The following is a 20,224-nucleotide window of genomic DNA, read 5'->3' on the forward strand; positions in this document are numbered from 1 at the left end:
ATTATATAATGGATTTGATCTATAGTTTATTCGAACCCAAAAAATCTGTAACTTGAAATGAGAAAACTCTTTCTGTTTAGAAATCAGAAATAAAATAGAACTTATCTATTTGGTTGAAAATCCTTTGGAAATCGGATTGAAAAGAATAAAGCTGAGTCGTGCCACTGGTCACTCTCCTTAAGAATCGTATTCGCCCGGTGCAACCTGGATTTGCGAACCGACGCTCCAAGATAAAACAGCCGAAATTGGCCCCAGTCCACGTGCACTTGCTGACTGGTCCACCCAGAATCACCAATGGAACTGTGCTCAACAGTCATTTTTGTGCCGTCGAGATTTTAAACGGTTCTTTACAATTAAGGTGGTGTGTCCATATTAAAACCAAAGGGTAAAAATCAAAACGGTTTTTTGCAATAAAAATAACCATTTCATTTAAACCCGGACTCGGACCTCGGACCACGGCCACGGCCCGGCCCGGTGAGGCGAGGCGCGGGCGTGGTGTTGTTTTTTACACATGGTCTTGTGCTCTTCTAAAAGCCCAAGACCCAACAAATTCTAAAGCCCCTTGAAGGCTCAAGCCTTTCTCCAACTCTCCATCTTATATGGATGAGAAAATTTCTCTCAAGCTCCTATGTGGGACTATTTATTTTGCCTTGGTTTAGAGAGCACAATGTTCACACACACATCAAGGTCTTGGGTTCAAGCCCCATTCAAGCAAAGGACTTTTGCCTTTCAAATAAGAGAGAGAAACTTTAATCTGAATCTTCCCTCTAAATTTTAAATACAAAGAAAAAGTATCTTTGACTTTTTAACTTTAATTTTGATTTAAAAATACTAACACAGCCAATATGGTTACTGTGGCACCAACTGCGCGTACTGCGGGGCAGGCTGCCATAGCAATTGTCATGGCTGTTTGACACCAAACTTCACTACGAGCGGTGATGGAGGTGTGGCCTCCATCATCACTCCATCCCTCTTCGACCAAATGCTGAAGCATCGAAATGACCCCACTTGCCAAGGCAAAGGCCTCTACACTTACAATGCTTTCATTGTGCTCAAATGCCTTTGATGGCTTTGGCACCGTTGGGGACGTTGACACATGTTTTAGGGAGATTGCAGCTTTCTTGGCTCACACATCCCATGAAACTAATGGTGGGTTCTAATACCATCCTAGATAGAATGAGAAATAGCCAGCGGAGGGGCTAGGGCCTCATTACTTCAAAACGTTTCATTCACTCCATTCCTCAGTAGTAATGAAAAAGGATAACTAAAAACTAGTTAGAATAAAGATAACTAAGATAAGGATAAAGATAACTATAAAGTAATCTAACAAAACAACTAATTAGCATGTGAATGGATAGAGCCGTGTGGAGAGAGGATGTCGGAAAGTAGAGTCGTTGATTGTTTAGTTCATAATCTTCTAGCTCGAGCTCAAAAAATGTTTTCCCTATATATATATTGCCCGCGGAAGCTAGAGATAGGGAGACATTGTCATTCGATAGAGATTTGTGATGTACCTTTAGTATCATCCACTTGGACAAGTAGACATATCATTGTGGCCAGGGGCGACGGCACTTGACAGGAAAGGGGGACGATTGCCCCCCTTAATTTTTTGGAAAAAAAAATATATACCTTTATTTTTTAATATTTTTTATATTTACCCCCTTTTTAAAAAACTATGCCCCCTTTTCAATTATCCCTAAGATAGAAAATAAGTTTGAAACTTTAATTTTACCATTTTTATATCCCTTCCTTGTGCAAAATTTACTATAATTTTTGGCCCCTTGTGCAAAATTTTAGATAGAAATTTTTTCTATCTTAATTTTAAGATAGAAAAAAATTACTATAATTTTTGCCCCCTGCAAAATTTCTGGCATCGCCCCTGATTGTGGCCCCATTAATCGCGTTTGTGAAGGGAAAATTCAAAGCCGCCCTAAATTTGGAGCCATCTCCGTATCAAGATATTGTTCGATGCTTACACTGTTTTTGATATATTGCGGGTACGAAACTGACGACCACACCGAATGAAGGGTCACGATCACGTAAACATCAGGTGAGTGGACGCACTTTTAACTTATCTTGACTCTCACGATAAGCACTTTGCATACAGCATTACTGGATTAGCATGGTATATTCTTATAATCTCACAAAAAGTGAGCTAAGCACTTTGCATACAGCATACAGCATACAGCATCAGCATGGTATATTCTTATATTCTCACTAAAAGCGAGCTGCTGTTGGATCAAATATCAAGGATGTGATGATGAGTACGTGTTTGTCCGCCATTCATCATATAATTTTTCTAGTTTTTATAATTTTAAGGGTTCTTTTTTGGAAAAAGAGTAAACCAATATGCAGAATTTGGAAAAAGAGTAACATAGAAACCAATATGCAGCATTTCGCCATATTTTCCGAATAGGGTATCTCTCGACGGAAATCATATAAAAGTAGAGGTTTCAAAGTTCAGAAAGACAAAAATGCCCTTTACTACCGGAACCCAAAAACCCTATTCTATTTCCATCATACACTCTAAGGAGGCAAAGAAGCAGGAAGGGTACTGGACGGCCTACACCATAGTATGATCCAAACCGTCCATTTGACGGCCAACAACGTAAATAGGTTGTGCCGAAAAAATTATTTCCATAGGATGATCCTAGTCTTCCAATCTATAGAACATAATTTTTGGGACACAACCTATTTACATTGTGGCCCATCAAATGGACGGTTGTGCCAAAAAAATTATTTCCGTACGCAGATCCTAGCCTTCCGATATATTGAGGTTTCCATAACATGCATTTCTTCTATAGATCGGAAGGCTGGGATCATCTTATGGAAATGACTTTTCCTGTCACCTTTGTCATTTGGTGTACTGATTCCCCTGCATTGAAATCCTTTTGCCTTAAATTGAATTGGGGATGACTATTATTGACTAGTCGGAAAAAAAAAAAATCCTCTCTCTCTCTCTCTCTCTCTCTCTCTCTCTCTCTCTCAGGTCAGGATCTGAGGAAGATCGTTCATCCCCTCTACGTGGCCCAATAAAAGCATGCTAAGATCATCCTATAAAATCAATTTTATAGGATGATCTTAGCCCTTCGATCTGTAGAGGAATTGTATATTTTAGACACATCTATATAATTTTTGGGCACAATCTATTTATGTTGTTGGTCATCAAATGGACGGTTTAGAAATAATTTGGAAACCGGATATTTTGGAAACCTCTATAAATCAGCGTTGAGATTATCCTATAGAAATAATTTTTGGGCAGAGTCTATTTATGTAGTTGTCCATCAAATGGACGGTTTAGATCATCCTATGGGGCACAATCTACTTCGTCGCTGCCCATCAAACGGAATGTTTGGACATCTTATGGTGTAAGGTACTTTTTGAAAAAATACTAGACTATACGGGGTCTCTCTCTATCCCTCCCTCTGTATCCAAATTGTATTCATTTATCCAAATTACTAGTGACAGACTCAGCAACATTCACTGTATGAAATTCTTTATTCTTTTCAAGAGGCATGAAGGCTAAAGGTTTCCAAAATGTGCAGCTCCTCTAAGTAGGATGATCTAAACCGTCCATTTGATGGGCGACAAATGGACGGTTTCCTTCAAACAACTTTCCAGTTTTTGAAGCGTACTGGACTATACGGCTTACACTATCACGTACTTGGAAACGCAGGGACAAAATTGTCATTTTATCAATAAAAATAGAGCCGGGGTATAATTGCTTAATGCAACTTTCCCAAGAAAAGGTGGCTTGCTTTTATTGGGCCACGTAGAGGCGGTGAATGATCTTTAGAAAATGCTTTTCTCCCCCTCCCACCCTCTATAAATAGCGCTTTTGTTTCTTAGGCAACACATCTATCTACTTGCAAACATGAGGACCTGGATCTTGATTTTGCTCTCCTTAGCCTCTTTGTTTGGTTCCTATGCACAGCCGACATGTGGAAGACAAGCTGGTGGAGCTCTGTGCCCGGGAAGGCGCTGTTGCAGCCAATATGGTTACTGTGGCCTTTCCTGCGCGTACTGCGGGAATCGCTGCCAGAGCTATTGTCATCCTGACTGTCCGCCACAAAACTTCACTACGAGCGGTGATGGGGGTGTGGCCTCCATCATCAATCCATCCCTCTTCGACCAAATGCTGAAGCATCGAAATGACCCCACTTGCCAAGGCAAAGGCTTCTACACTTACAATGCTTTCATTGATGCTGCAAATGCCTTTGATGGCTTTGGCACCGTTGGGGACGTTGACACACGTAAAAGGGAGATTGCAGCTTTCTTGGCTCACACATCCCATGAAACTAATGGTGGGTTTCTAATACCATCCTAGATAGAATGAGAAATAGCCAGTGGAGGGGCTAGGGCTTCCTTACTTCAAAACGTTTCATTCACTCCATTCCTCACTAGTAATGAAAAAGGATAACTAATAACTAGTTAGAATAAAGATAACTAAGATAAGGATAAAGATAACTATAAAGTAATCTAACAAAACAACTAATTAGCATGTGAATGGATAGAGCCGTCTGGAGAGAGGATGCCGGAAAGTAGAGTCGTTGATTGTTTAGTTCATAATCTTCTAGCTCGAGCTCAAAAAATGTTTTCCCTATATATATACACGTATACGTAGGGAAAGTGGGCAACTAGTATCTGTGATTAATGGATTCATTAATTGATGTATTCAGGTAAGTGGGCAACTGCACCAGGCGACCAATATTCATGGGGATATTGCTTCCTTCAAAAACAAGGCAAGAATCCAGTAGATTACTGCGTTGCAAGTGCAGAATTTCCATGTGCTTATGATAAAAAATACCACGGCCGAGGTCCCATTCAAATCTCGTAGTAAGTTCTTCTTTTCCCATGCATGTTTTTTCTGTTGTTTCTAGATTTAGCTTTCTAGAGGACTATCTTTACTTGGATTTTGATGCTTGCAGCAACTACAACTATGGCCCAGCTGGAAAAGCCATTGGGGCGAACCTTCTCACCAACCCTGATCTAGTTTCCACAGATGCTACCGTTTCATTTAAGACAGCCATATGGTATTGGATGACCTCTAAAACACAAAAACCTTCCTGCCATGATGCCATCACAGGCCGATGGACACCATCAAATAAAGATAAAACTGCGGGTCGCCTTCCTGGATTCGGTGTTTCCACCAACATCATCAATGGAGGACTTGAATGTGGCAAAGGGAACAATGTTGCGGTCGCTAACCGCATCGGATTCTACAAGAGATACTGCGACATACTTGGTGTGAGCTATGGCACCAACCTTGACTGCTACAACCAAAAGCCTTTTGCTTAGTTAATTAGGCTTTTTCTATGTATTTGAATAAGTGACTACTAGTGTCATCTATGTAAAAGTATATGTATATGTCAAAGACCATTTGGCATTAGTATTAAAATCCTCTGTAAATATAAGTTGATTAAATAAAACTATATGGAGGATGCATTAGAAATCTAAAGTGTGACGATTCTATGAAACGTGGCGATCTTCCTTATATGACTAGATAATAAACCAGGCGTACTATTTCTCAAAGTAACGTTATTATTGTGGTTTTCTCTTAAAATTATCATCGATTACCCCTTGATATAAGGTGCATAGTGACACCAAACAAATGGAGAAGAGAGGAGGAAACACAAGTGAAAAACTGAAATGAAACAGCCTGCCACCCAAAGGAATCCACCAAAGAGATAAGAGCTACTAAAACAAGAAGAATTCCTTCTTCTTCAAAAGCCAAAGGCTAAACTTGATTCAAATCTTTACAAAAGTCTATTCTCTACTGCCCAAATAAACAATTAAGTAGGCATGGAACAACCCTCCAGCCATAGGTGCACTTCCAAAGGCTTGAACAACATTTCCTAGCTTGACAACACAAGTTTCAAGAAAGAAGGGAGAGGAAAACTAAACTTACTTTGACTAATACTTAAGGCAAACTTACTAAACTTAATAGGGGTCGAATAAATAGAAAGATCTACGTTTGCAGTGCTGATGTGTGTCTCATGCCCCCCAATCTTAGCTTTGACTAGTGTCATTTTAATAGAAAGTAAAGAGTTCTACTAGAAATGGCTTGGCTACTTGGCTACGACATTGGTATTTCATCAAATGATCCCAGGCCCTTGTTGAGGTATGATAAATGGCAAGCTGTGGTTTTTGCCATGGAAAAAGTAAGATTTCTTTATTTTAAAATTTCTTGATTGGCTGTTATTATCTTGCTGGGAATTGTTACTCTATAAGTTGAGGAGAGGAGTGCCAATATCAAAACAAGAGAGTGTGGATAATAATAATTGATAGACCAGGCAAACGGGTGGACTGGGCCGTGTTTCACCCAACCCTACGGTCTGGGTGGTACGGGCCGGGTCACAAATGACCTGGAATCTTACGGGTCACTATTTTGTGAAACCAGACCCCACCTGTATGGGCCGGGTGGACCTACGGGTCACGTAGTTGTTTTTATTCCCACACTATTGGATGATCCAAGCCCTCCATGTGATGGGCCATAATGTAAATAGGTTGTGCCCAAAAAATCATTTCCATAGGATGATCCTAGCCCTCTGATCTATGGAGGAATTTAATATCATTATTTATGGAAATCTCTATAGATTGGAGGGCTAGAATCATCCTATGGAAATGTTTTTTGGGTCACAACCTATTTACATTGTGTTCCATCACATGGACGGTTTAGATCATCCTATGATGTGGTCCGTACAATACTTTCTGAAAAATAGGGGCCTATAAGGGCGTACACCGTATAAAATCTCGATCATTTGGGCTTTTACGGCCACCCGCAGGCACTTGTGGGTTTACCCAGCCCAGCCAGTTTTGATGGGACACGTACGGGCTGGGTCAAATTTCAATGGGTCACTGACCCAGACCTGTAAATTGCAGGCAGGCTAGGTGGACCCGCGGGTTCGGGTTACTTTTTCCCAGGTCTAGTAATTGATGTGGTTGATCTATTCGAAACACTCTGGCCCACCACGATTTAATGATCCTATCCACGCACAAAATAGATGATTCAATTCCGTGGACAATGGGCAATCACAAAATGAAATAATCCATGGATAGTCTTAAACTAGTTTGAGGAAAGCATCCTCCCTACAAAACGATATTATCTTTGCATTTATTGTAGGAGTGAATATTCTCTTAAAATACTCTTTTAAGAGGAAACGTTGATAATGGTGCTTCTTCTGATCCCTAACCCCCTGCCTTGATTGGTTGTCTGACCTTCTCCCAACATACAAGATGAAATTTTTGCTTCTCCTCCTACCCTCCCAAAAGGAATCTTCTTTATAGTTTCTCTATTAGGTTGATCATACTCATCGGGCATTTGAATACCGATAGTTGATATATTGGCAAATTTGCAAATATTCCCTTGATCAAAGTTATTCTACCTCCGAAAGACACTAGATTTCGCTTACAAGCATCCATCCTCCTTTCCACCCTCTCTAAAACCTACTTCTATTGCTTCATTGACGGTCTGCCCCTCCCAACAGGAGTCCCAAGTATGTTGGAGGGAGTTGATCCCCCATACAACCCAATACGCTTGCCATGTTAATTTTAAAGTGTATTTTTTGGTTAGCTTTATTTTGTTTTATTTTGAAAGTTGTAGTGAGGACAAATTTGTAATTTTGTGTCCATGGGCATGTTGGTCATTTTGCCTACCTTGCACATGTGTGAGCCACACATCTTTGCTACAACTTTTCCCAGTACTTCCTATTTCAAATTCAAACCTTACTTGAAACTCTAAACCCACTATCCTACATTAAAGTCCCCACTTTCCCATACCCACTGTCTCCTACCAAAGCTATTACTTCTCTTTACTTTCCTTGACCAAGCCTATTCTCATTAACTCATTTTGGTAGAGATTCTCCACTACCTAAACCTCCATTGAAGCTTCATTGAAGCTCTCTTGTGTGCAAGCTTTCCTTTGAAGCTTTCTTCTTTTTATAGTTGTTTATCTTGTAGTGTTGTTCTTTCTACTTTATATTAAGCACATCTCTTCTTTTTATTGTTCTTCTTTTACTTTGGTTGTTCATCTTGGGCTAGTGTAAACTTTTGTTTCACTATTTGAGAAGAGGATTTTCCGGTGTTGTGAAATCCGTCTTTCTCTATATGCCAACCCCGCCAACTCCTCCTCGGAAATATGAGTTCCCAATATATGGGACTTTCGAAAATTTGACCTATCCCCGGTGATTGTTTCTTATTATACTAGGATTGCCTTGCTGGCAAGTGTATAGGAGAGAATTGTTCACCTAACAAATAATTAAGTTGTCTCATTTTGATAATTAATGACTATTAGAGAAGCACTGGCGTAGCTACTCAAGTGTTAAGGTTTTTTGGTAGGCTGGACTAGATGGGTGCCATTTGTGTATTCGTTCAATCGGTTATGGAAATCAACGTGAAGGACATTCCATTTGTCAGAGCTCCCCCCTGCATGGACTCCACCCTTCATTTCTTCTTTATTTCCTTTGGTTTTTCCTAACATACCGCCGACCATTATTCGTTGACATCATGCCCCAATCGTGTCTGCATGCATGATATGGTGTTGTAGATATCTATTGTTCATGGATGGTTGGGTGTCAAAGAGTCTCATGCATGGGTGTTAGGGTGTCAAAAATCCCTCCATCTCTCTTCCTCTATAGTCTATATATAGGCTTAATGTTTCTTAACCAACACATCTACTAGCAAAAATGAGGACTTGGATCTTGGTTTTGCTCTTTTTAGCCTCTTTGATAGGAACCTTTGCAGAACAGTGTGGAAGACAAGCTAGGGGGGCTCGGTGTGGGGGAGGGCTATGTTGCAGCCAATATGGTTGGTGTGGGGACACACCCCCATACTGTGGGGCCGGGTGCCAGAGCCAATGCCGTGGCCGTGTGGCTCCTTCCCTCTCCACTATGAGTGGTGGACGTGTGGGCTCCATCATCACTCCAGCCCTCTTTGACCAAATGTTGAAGAATAGAAATGATGCAAAATGCCAAGGCAAAGGCTTCTACACTTACAATGCTTTCATAGATGCTTCAAATGCCTTTGATGGGTTTGGCACTGTTGGAGACACCGACACACGTAAAAGGGAGATTGCAGCTTTCTTGGCTCACACATCCCATGAAACTGCTGGTGGGTTTTACTAGTTAAGATGTTCATTCTTCTTTGATTGTTTTGTTCATGATCTTCTAACGAAGAAGCTAATTGAACTACAAATAGAGTCGTCACATTTGAGTGAATTTTGCAAAAACAGTTGTAGTTTCACAATTTACAAATAGATTCATCACATTTGAGTGGGTCATGCAGATCAAGTCATGTCATCAATTTCTTACCAAAATACCCATGTTAGATTTTTAGAACTTATAAAAGGCCAAAATTTACGCATTCATGAAAAGACGAAAATTACCTTGTAAAAAGACCAATTACCCCTATGGTCAATGATATGTTTTGAATCAAGGGTGTGGGAATATGCATTTCTATGTATACTAGCATTTTTAATTCAACAACAAACTTTAATTATTAATTGATGTATGTATTCAGGTAAGTGGGCAACTGCGCCAAACGATCAATATTCTTGCACTACAAGAAAAAGGGCATTCACCGACGTTCGTCATGTTGAACGTCCCTAACAATAGTGCATACACCGACGTTCACCAAAGGAGCGACGGTGAAGGATTTTTCCGCACGACTAACCACTCGCGCCCAAAGATAAGGAAACCCTCGCGCACGGGAAAACCTTATTTCACTCTCTCCTCTCTGGCGCGAACAAAAGCTAGGGTTTCCTTCTTCCTTTCTCTTGCCGTCGCCACTGGTTTCAAGGTAGGGTTTCTTTTCTGAAGAGGAAGAAGAAGAATGGGTTTGGGTTTCGAATAATGGTCGTTTTGAAGAACAAAAAACAGGGAGGATTCATCGAGGAGGAGCTCCATTGTGTCAGCCTCCATCATCTCTCAGATCTCATTTTTTGGGAGGGTTTTGGAGGTCTCTACGTAAAAACGGTACCCTCTCTCTCTCTCTCTCTCTCTCTCTCTCTCTCTCTCTCTCTCACACACACACACACACACACACACACACACACACACACACACACACGCTTCTTTATAAATAGATTAATTTCATGGAGGATTCAGTTTGATATTTGGGGCTTTTTTCATGGATTTTTGGGGGTTTTTTCATGGTAATATGATTATGTATTTTTGGGTTTTCATGAGATTTTATTTTGGGGTTTTCGTGGACTATGTATGTATCGGACCTAGGGTTTTCGTGGATAGCGAATCCAAGCCTTTGCCTTAATTTTTTTTTCCTGTGAGTAGACTTATTTTAATGGAATGTGGAAGTATATGTTGAATGTCATCTGTAAAAGTTGTTCTGCTATTACTTGTTTGATTATTTAATTTGGGTTCTTGGTTATTGGTTATGTGTTTTGAATTTTGGATTTGTAGGTGTTTAGGTTATTGAATTCAGGCTCTGTATTTCTTGGATGCTTGAATTTGCATTATTTAGTTTTAGTAATTTGCTTTTAAATTTTGGGGTTTCCACTTTTAAGGATTTTTGTAAACTTGGCTGATGGGTTTTTAATCTGCAACGGTCTCCAAGCTTGTTTTGATTGTTTTTTTTTAGGTTTCTGGTTTGTTGAATATGAGTTGTTTGTTTTTTTTACCATTATTTGCAGTGTCTATTTCATTTTTTTCCATTTCCCATTTATAATTGGAAGGTGGCAACTGTCTGGTATGACGCGTTGAAAGTTTCATCTGTATTTGCACTTGGTTGCTTCTAGGATGGAATTTACATCAACTAGTTGCAGGTCAAAGACAAGTATTTGATTGTTTACTTGTTACATCAGCGTGGCAAGGCTTTATTAAACACTGATGTAGATCTCTAAACACTGATGTAGATCTCCCTTTTTTATATTACAGGTCATATCTTTATCATTCAGTCATGGCAAAGAGGAAAAATGCCCCCACCTCCCATGACTCACAGCCACCCTCTATGAGGAGACATATACACCCCCCCGCCCAGAGGATAGAGCCTCACGCACCTTGCATGGCAGTTGAGACGCTCCCATCTTACATGGAAGATGAGACACTCCCACCTTCAGAGTGGCAAGAGCCGATCACACATTCAGAGATACAGGAGACGAGCCCACATTTAGATGCACACGAGCTTATCCCACCTTCACAGGATCTCCATATGTCTTCCCATTTCATCCCCTCCTCATCGAAGAGGACTCGAGGGGCCACACATTGCAAAGATACATGGGGTTCTAAAGAGAAAAATTGTGAAATTTAATGAGCTTGGGCAGCCCGAGTGTCCAAAAGCTTGCAAATTGACGAATTTCCTCGGGTCTGTAGCGAGAATGGGTGATAAATTGCCGCTTACTTATCTTGACTGGAGGAAGATGCCGAAGCAAAATAAAGATGACGCATGGGATATTGTTATTGTATATTGAAATGACAGACATTTGTCTTTGTTTCTTCATCATCAAATTGCCAATTATATTATATTCCGGTCTTTTTTTTACATGTAATGTAGGAAAAATGGGCTTTTGGTGATAGCCATAAGGGTTGGGTTATTGCAAACATTGGAAGGAAGTGGCGGGAATGGAGGTGTACCCTGAAGATAAACTATTTTGACGAGGATCTTCCGCCACCACAAGATAGAATTACTGAGTCGCACTACCGATTTCTGTGTGACCACTGGAGTACACAAGCATCGAAGGTAAGATTGAATGTTAAATAAATTTTGGGTTCTTCTACGTACAAAAGAATGAAATTGAATATTTTTTGGATGTCATGATTTAGGACCTTTTACATTCAAAACAAAGCGAACCGCGCCTTACAAATGATAAAACACACCGATGGGACAAAAAGCAACGCAGTGTATTGGAAAGAGGAGGTAATTTCAATAATGACTTTAATTGATTTATTTGTCAGCTCTTCGATACTTACAAACAATGATATTTTTCTATGAGGGCAGACCGTCAAGAATGGTAGGTCTCAAAGCCATGGAGATATCTTCATACGTACCCACCAAAAGAAAGACAAAACACCTTATGATGATACCTGCAAAGCTATTATAGTAAGTTTTGTAACATTCGTAGTTAATCTACTATATTACTCTTGATATTACAATTTATATAAAACTTGATTATTTCACCTTCTCTTTATTGCAGGCACAAAAAAAGGACATCCAGACTCAGCATCCCAAGTCTAGGTCCTCAATTGCCTCAGATGATGACTTAGGGCGGATCTTTGGCGCAGAGAAACGAGGCAGGGTGCGCATGCTGGAACCTGGCCCTACGCCGTCTAGGTTGTTTGGCTCGCCATCAGGTGGTGGGATGTGGCAGGAGAAGGCCGCATCACTTGAGCGGGCCAATGAACAACTGAACGATGAGGTGACGCGTATGAGTGCGAGGCAGTCTAAAATGGAGCGACAGATAGCAACACTACTTTCTCATTTTCAGGGCGTTGAAAGTAGCAATGTATGTATATAATTTATTTTTTATTTAATAGATCTACTTGTTCAATCGTTCCTTCACATATCTATGTTGTTTTTTTTTCTTAGGCATCTGATGATCTTACTCCTCTGCACCAGCATGTACCCCCCACTAGCAGCCAGGGAGATGAGATTCTGGTAAGAACGAAATAAATTTAGTGACTTTTAATCTATATCATATGGCAAAAACTGTCCTCATTAAATAATATATGATTTTTTTTCTGATTATTTGGCTTTTTCTAAGGTTACATTAATGAGCATTCGACGTGCGGGGGTCAGAGTTGCACGTGGCGTTCGTATGAGCGTCGATCCATTACATGTAGTTGATGATGAGCCATTAGGGGAGTTTTTCACCGAGGTCTAGATATCGGTCGCAGTGTTTCCGGACGAGGCTCTAGTAAGATCGTCTGAATTCTTCACATGTATGGGAGACGCGGTAGGAGCACCAATCGCTTGGCCATCCCACCTAGTAAGTAAATGATATATAAGGCATGAATTTATTGGTGGTTGATGATATTTTTATTGACAAGTATACTAATTTTTGTCAATACTTTTGCGTTTCATTTGTTTTCAGGTAAGACCGGGATGGATTCTTTGAGCCGCCTTATGTTTGTGGCTTCCCTTGCTCTTAATTAGTTTTTTTGATCCATTGTATTACACTTCCTCATCTTATTGTCGTAGAACCTTTTTGGTTTTTGTATATGTTTGGTGATGGGGATGGTGATGGTAATGCTGATGGTGGGGGAGGTGGTGATGGTGATGGTGATCCTTTCCATTAAACACTCTGTCTATTTTTTGTAAAATTATACCTTTTTATTCGTTTGGGAAGATATGCTTTTGAGCCTGTACATGAACTTGTATTTCCTGTTTGGTTCAGAAATGAAACATGGATCTTTGATGACTAGAAAGAAATGCTATATTGTTTTATTATACTTACATTTGGAGATTTTAATCCATCCCCAACCATTTCTTGCGTGTGTATATTTAGTTGGAATTCTTAATGAAAACGTATTACTTGAGTCAGCATATACGTGTAAGACCTTGCATGCTGAATTGAAAGTTACTTCGTAAAAGCCAAGCGATCGGTCAAGAATCTTGTGTTAACTTCATCAATTTCAGCGGTGTGGAAACAGGATGGTTTGGATAAAGAGAAAAATGATCCTTTAGATCCCTTTGCGTTTTGTACAGGATACTACAAGTCCTGGGAGGGCATTGGATCAAGAGAAAAATGATCCTTTAGATCCACATAATGGAAATCGTGAGTTTTTTTTTTTTTTTTTTGTTGCCTCTTTCCTTCTATGCTTCTATGGTTTATTTGATTTGGGTTTTGCTTTGCACAGGGTACTAGAGGTCATGGGAGAGCTTTGGATCAAGAGAAAAGTGATCCTTTGGATCTACATAATGGAAATCGTGAGTTCTTTTTGTTATTTGTTGCCTCTTTCCTTCTATTTATTAGGATGTGGCAACACTATTGATATGATCTTTTGTCTCTTCAGTAATTGTTCATCTATAAGTGTATTGAAGATGCTATCTAATTGTACATCTACATTTATGATATGCATAATCTGGTGGTGGGTGGTGCCCACATATTCATAAAATCAGCATTGAATGGCTTCGCATGTCCATTACTGAGGAGCCCTTGTGATCACTACCTTAGAACAATCAATAAAGACTTCGATCAGGTGAGGAGGCTTTTTTCTTTCACATATTTATGTTTTAGGATTGAGTTTTTATATGATGAAGAGCCGTATAAAGCAGTATTGAAGTACGTTGGAGATCCCATCCTTGATATTTTGATCCAACAGCAGCTCACTTTTTGAGGCAAAAAGTGAGCTGCTGTTGGATCAAATATGAAGGATGAGATCTCCAATACTGATTTGTACGGCTCTTCATCATATAAAAACTCATGTTTTAGTAGCTATTATCATCTCTTAAAGAAAACCTATTCAAATCCTTGTTTTTTCATTAGGACATTGAGCAAGGGATAGGGACCAAATTTTTTTAGTATTTGTGAATGTTAGACTTTTATTATGATTAGAGCTCAAATTTCTGTTCAAGTTCCATACGAGTAGATGTGTAGTAGCTTTAGGCAAAATTGTAGGCAATGGACTTAGAAAATATTCTTGTTTTGTTTTTAAATGCACAAGGATCATTCTTCCGATTTCCTTTTACTGAATATTCTATCTTGGATGGATTTTTTGAGCCTGCTCATTGATTCTTTTCAGCCTGCTCATTGATTCTTTTGAGTCTCATATGTCATACAAACTTTGTTCAAGCTGATTGTCATTCTTGAGTTTATTTGAGTCAATTAGTCTTGGATTACTCCCCATAGATGGTCAGCTCAGTTGAAGGAAGGTAACATTTGGGTATTAGGCAAAAGTCATTGGAACCATATGAATTAAGGGTCTTAACATGCAATTTCATGAGTACAATAAGAAGCCAGTCCAAAGGTTTTGAATGGAATTTACAGGTTTAAGTTTGCCTCATCATGTCCATGGAGATGATTTTTTATTGTGTAATGTCATTATGACAATAGTAGCATGAACAGTTTCAAAGTCAATTTATAGGCTTATAGGGTATTTCCAACAGTGAAGGATAATATGATATTGTAGGATTAATAATGTGATACTGGGCTTAATATCTTCAGAAATTGATTTTCTTCTTTCCATATGAATAAGGTTTTTATAGACAACAGTAGCCTTTTATCTCGTTTACATATAAAAGAAGATTTTTATTATCCAACTGAGAGCTTTTCCCATTGCATTTAGGCAGTTTAAAAATTATTTATTTTATGAACATTTGAGTTGAGATTAGCAGCATTGTACATAGAAATCATGACCCTTAATAAATAATCTGAAAGCTTTCATTTCATGGTTTAAATGGTCTTGGAATTTGGTTTCAAGGACACTTATATATTTTTTGTCTGAGCTCCCATTTTGAGAAGTAGGCATTAGTTTTTTTTTTTTTTTTTGTTATGTGGAATTAGTTTTTTTTTTTTTAAAACAGAGTTCTTCCTGTTTACTCCTCTGCACCAGCATATCGAGATTCTCACAAAGAAAATATTTAATAGAGTTGAGGAGCTGTAATGAAAAACTGTTTCAGAGTGGGCAGCTGTCAGTGGTGAAAAGAAAATGGAAGTTTTATCTTAAAAGTTGTGTGCCTAAGTTATCGTCCCTAATGGAAACCACCTCCGTTGGGATTCTAAAAATTAAACTTTGATGTAGCAGTTTTTTTTTTCAGTAAGCATAGCTTAGTTCCTGATCATCTTGATTGAGAGTATAGTGTGATTAGAGATTTTTTTAGTAAAGTTTGTCGCTATTCCAAAAAAGAAAAACTCAATGCCTTGGTCAGTTGTCTTTGTTTTTCAGTTGCAGAAGGGCTTGTAGTCATCAACACCAAAGGGTTATGGATATCATGACCTCTAACATCTGTCTGTGCATTAGTGGGGAAGATACATGAGCAGGACCCTTTGTTTTATAGATATCACCAGAATTTTGCGAAACATGTGCAACAATCAACACAGTCCTCCTTTGAGTTTACACCAAGACTGCCTACTCGAGTTACTTCAAGTTTGCTTCATTCAATGTCTCTCCAACTGACCCAATGGCATCCAGTCCATGGAACAATACTCATGGCCAGTTCTTTCATGAGTCTCTTGATCAGATTGAATACCATTTCACTATATGAAGTGCCACTCGATGATTTGATTCTAGCGAGTAACATAAAGTAACAGGTGACACCTATGCTTCTTCTCTTTCTCCACTTTCTTCTCCTACATATGTACTTACTGCTGACAATGTATCTCATTGTAGACACCCGGATCTGGGATCCACACTCATATCTTGAAATTACCTTCTTCCACATTTCCTTTAGATTTTCCTGAAATTTGGTATGTTCCCAAGTGAACACGACCTTATTATTTCAGGTTAACTTGTTGAGCATAACTTCATGTCCCATTTCTTCATTTGGAGACATGCAAGACTATTTGTCAATTGTCAGGCAGACAGACGGTGGAGGGGTATAAAGTTGGAAGATTTTTCCATCTGAATTTTGTTCAATTTATATTATAACTGCTCAAACATTGTTTGCATCTAGCTTTTTGCTTCATTGGCATGTCAATATTGGACACGACAACACAATCACCCTAATCATAAATCTCTGGACCTTCTAGTTCAGCCTGCTGTTATCCTTAGATTGCAAAATTCAAATGTCACAACTCACAACTCTATTCGTACGATCTATCAGATAGGAAAACATTGCATTCTTCCTTCCACAGTTAGATAGTAGACAACTACTAATTTTGAATTTTTGCATTTTGATGCTTGGGGCACTGCCATCAACCAAGTAGCATCCATTATTATGCTTTGCTTATTGACTATTTTACGAAATACAACTGGAATGAAAAATCTCGATATGACCAAGAAATACATACATACCTCAATGAAGAAGATCAATGGTATACTTTCACTAAGAAATGAAGATACATTTGTATAGGATCAACCTCAATTCCAAGAAAATATCTCAGTGGACTAAGATCATCAATATTGAAGGCCCTTCTCAAATGGCCTTTCAAGTATTATAACATATAACAGCAGAATTATCCCTTATGATAATGATATCGTCAACACACAATCATGATAGTAATCCCTTCTTCCTAGTTAAAAACTAAGCTCTAATAGAACTTCGATGAACTAGAAACTTAGACACGAAACAAAACGAACTAAATAGACTGGACTAGTTGGCTTGATCAAGTCAATTTTGATCAGATTTTACAAAACAAGTAACCAGTATTAAGGCTTCTTTACTGTCTTAAGAGTGGGAAAGTGTTTAATATAACCCATTGATTAATGTTCTTGTTGCAGACAGCCAGTGTTCAATGTTCTTGAAAATTGATCTTTGTGAGGAAGATAAGAAATCACAGGTAGATTGAAGAGTGGGGCCATCTAACACCATTTAAGTGAGTATCAATAATGTTATAAATTGTGTACAAGCTGACATGTCCCAAATGGACAACTCCATATTTTTTTGGTCTACATTCATAGCCCATATTCTGCATTGAAGTTTCAACGATCTATTAAAAGAATGGTCTTGGTAAATGGAGATCTATAACAAATGCAAGGATAATGTGAAATTTATACAAATCTTATGCATGCCTCAACAGCTTTTAGAACCAGGTGTTATGGATTTGTGAGAAAGCCTATTAACTATGATAGTGTTCGATTCTTGGGAAGTGTGGGTAACATAGGGGGTCAAAGAAAGAAGGTTGGGAATTAAATCACAGAATTATGGATCTCAGGAAGCAAGCGAACTTCATCCTACTCATGCTATTGACTTGATTCTCCATTTACCTTGGTTTTGGTTTGAGCTCATGGTCAGCAATTTGAAACTTTCAGATGAACCTGACTTATTTGGTGTAAGGGTCTGTAATTTCTTTCTTTAGTTTGGTCTCTCAACAGTCTAGTTTGCTCAAGTTCACTCCACTTTGGTTGAAATGTTTTTTGTATGTCCTTGCCTTAGTACATTACAAAGAATATCATAAGCATATAAGCAATGGGGAATTTCGGCATCTATTTTAAACCTCGCATTTTACATCAATTCTGATTATAAACAGTATTATTACTCTAAGATTTCCTCCTAATGGGCATGGGCCTTATTTTCAATGTCTTGAATGTGATTCTTTATTTGTATAATAAGATTGTATCTCATTGTAGTGTGAGGTTGTTTGAATGCCATATTACAGGTTGTATCCCAATATGATGGATTGTAGTGTGAGGTTGTTTGAATGCCATATTGCAGGCTGTATCCCAATATTCTGATAAAGGAAATTTTAAAAAAAAAAATGTCTATATTTACCGACGGTCAGGACCGTTGGTGATTCTCACAATCAAACTACGGCCATCCATTTTCACCGATGGTCCTTAACCGTCGGTGTATTACCAACGCTGGATAGCATATTCACCGACGGTCAGTAACCGTCGGTGATTCTCAGAAATATACCTATCCAAAAACCACTTGGGAATTAACGACGGTCACAACCGTCGGTGTAATATTATATACACCGACGGCGATTACCTCCACAGCAATGCTTGATTTTGATTTATAACGACGTTCATAAACGCCGGTATAAATAGTATCACTGACGTTTTTAAATAAACGTCGGTATATACATTTAGCCACGGTAGCATCAGTGACATTCACTAAAAGTGTCGGTGTAAGTTACACCGACATTCATCGGTATATACACCGACGGTCACGACCGTCGGTGAATATCCCTTTTCTTGTAGTGTTGGGGATATTGTTCCCTCCAAGAACAAGGCAATAATCAAGTAGATTACTGCATCGCAAGTACAGACTTTCCATGCACTTCTGGTAAAAAATACCATGGCCGAGGTCCCATTCAAATTTCATAGTAAGTTCATCTTTTACAAAACATTTCTGATGTTGTTTCTAGATATTTATCTGTCCAGAGGACTAACTTGACTTGGATTCTAATGCTTGCAGCAACTACAACTATGGCCCAGCTGGAAAAGCCATTGGGGCTAATCTTCTCACCAACCCAGATCTAGTTTCCACTGATGCAACCATTTCATTTAAGACAGCCATATGGTAATGGATGACCCCTAAATCACAAAAACCTTCTTGCCATGATGCCGTCACAGGCCAATGGACACCGTCCAATGAAGATAAGACTGCGGGTCGCCTTCCTGGATTCGGTGTTGCCACCAACATCATCAATGGGGGAATCGAATGTGGCAAAGGAAACAATGATGCGGTGGCAAACCGCATTGGATTCTACAAGAGGTATTGCGACATACTTGGTGTGAGCTATGGCGCCAACCTTGACTGCTACAATCAAAGGCCTTTTGCTTAATTAGACCCTTGTGATGTACTAAAATAAATGACTACTAATATCATCTAGACTAGTATGTCTAAGATAGTCCTTTGTCATTAGTATAAGACTCCTCTGTAATCAAGCATAAGTTGATGAAATAAAACTATATAGAGGATGCATTAGAAATCTATAATGAGACGACTCCATGAAAGACAATGGTATATGAATAAAATAGTAAATAATAGGAACGAAAGTGTCTTTAATGGCTTAGTCAAGTGATTACCTTTTCATTAAGGTGATTGCCTTAACCATCTCCTGGGTTAGCACCCCCCCCCCAGTTCGTCGAAGCAAAGCAGATGATGTATGGCGAGGTTGGTCGGAGGTATGCACTAACAGTGAGCTCAGACCAATTATTGTTCAGGCGTGTAGGAGCCTCCTAGCCAAGGTTCAAAGTTAATTTAAATTAAACTTTGATGGATCAAGCCTAGGAAACCTCGGGCCAGCGACAATGATGAAACTACATGGGTTTTCTCACATGCCTCATTGGGATTTCAGATTCCAATGAGGTAGAGATTAGACCAGTTCATCAAGGCACAACTGCACAAGGATGATTGAGCCTAGTGTTCTCCAGCAGGTTATAGTAGAAGAAGACTCCTTGAACATGATAAAATAGGTGAAGGGGACCTGTCATCTGTGGAGGTTAGCTTAGTGGATTGATGTGAATTTGGATCATGCGGATGGATCTTCTATCTCCTTTCATCACGTAAGAAGATCGGCAAATGGTGCGGCTGACTAGCTAGAGAGCTTTAAGGGCGGGGATATATAGAAATCTTTGATATAAACAAGATTTGCTATGAATTTGAGATATTAATATAAACAAGATTTGCTATGAAATTTTGCGAAAAGCCATTTTGTGGTTGAATT

General features: G+C 39.0%; 2 protein-coding genes and 1 pseudogene across 4 annotated transcripts; all 3 read left to right on the top strand.

The window, feature by feature from the left end:
• The first annotated feature begins 3,850 nt into the window (after window positions 1-3,850).
• Window positions 3,851-5,452, top strand: LOC143886617 (endochitinase-like). The gene is made up of 3 exons (XM_077390664.1): window positions 3,851-4,304; window positions 4,680-4,836; window positions 4,929-5,452. The coding sequence occupies exons 1-3, from the start codon at window positions 3,875-3,877 to the stop codon at window positions 5,296-5,298; spliced, it is 957 nt and encodes a 318-aa protein (XP_077246779.1). The 5' UTR covers window positions 3,851-3,874; the 3' UTR covers window positions 5,299-5,452.
• A 3,232-nt stretch (window positions 5,453-8,684) lies between these two features.
• LOC143886620 (endochitinase-like) lies at window positions 8,685-19,493 on the top strand (annotated as a pseudogene). The gene is made up of 4 exons (XR_013253883.1): window positions 8,685-9,108; window positions 9,517-9,550; window positions 18,755-18,877; window positions 18,970-19,493. The product of XR_013253883.1 is annotated as an endochitinase-like (transcript).
• Window positions 9,781-13,380, top strand: LOC143886618 (uncharacterized). 2 transcript variants are annotated; one of them, XM_077390665.1, is made up of 9 exons: window positions 9,781-9,971; window positions 10,890-11,413; window positions 11,506-11,691; window positions 11,775-11,868; window positions 11,950-12,051; window positions 12,146-12,454; window positions 12,538-12,606; window positions 12,713-12,937; window positions 13,043-13,380. In XM_077390665.1, the coding sequence occupies exons 4-8, from the start codon at window positions 11,815-11,817 to the stop codon at window positions 12,830-12,832; spliced, it is 654 nt and encodes a 217-aa protein (XP_077246780.1). In that variant the 5' UTR covers window positions 9,781-9,971; window positions 10,890-11,413; window positions 11,506-11,691; window positions 11,775-11,814; the 3' UTR covers window positions 12,833-12,937; window positions 13,043-13,380. The 2 variants fall into 2 exon arrangements, with proteins under 2 accessions (XP_077246780.1, XP_077246781.1); XM_077390666.1 differs by having other exon boundaries at window positions 12,568-12,606.
• Window positions 19,494-20,224: the final 731 nt, after the last annotated feature.

The sequence above is a fragment of the Tasmannia lanceolata genome, unplaced genomic scaffold (genome assembly GCF_043159265.1).
Source record: "Tasmannia lanceolata isolate RefF3 unplaced genomic scaffold, GAP_Taslan_0.1 ptg000011l, whole genome shotgun sequence".
NCBI lineage: Eukaryota > Viridiplantae > Streptophyta > Magnoliopsida > Canellales > Winteraceae > Tasmannia > Tasmannia lanceolata.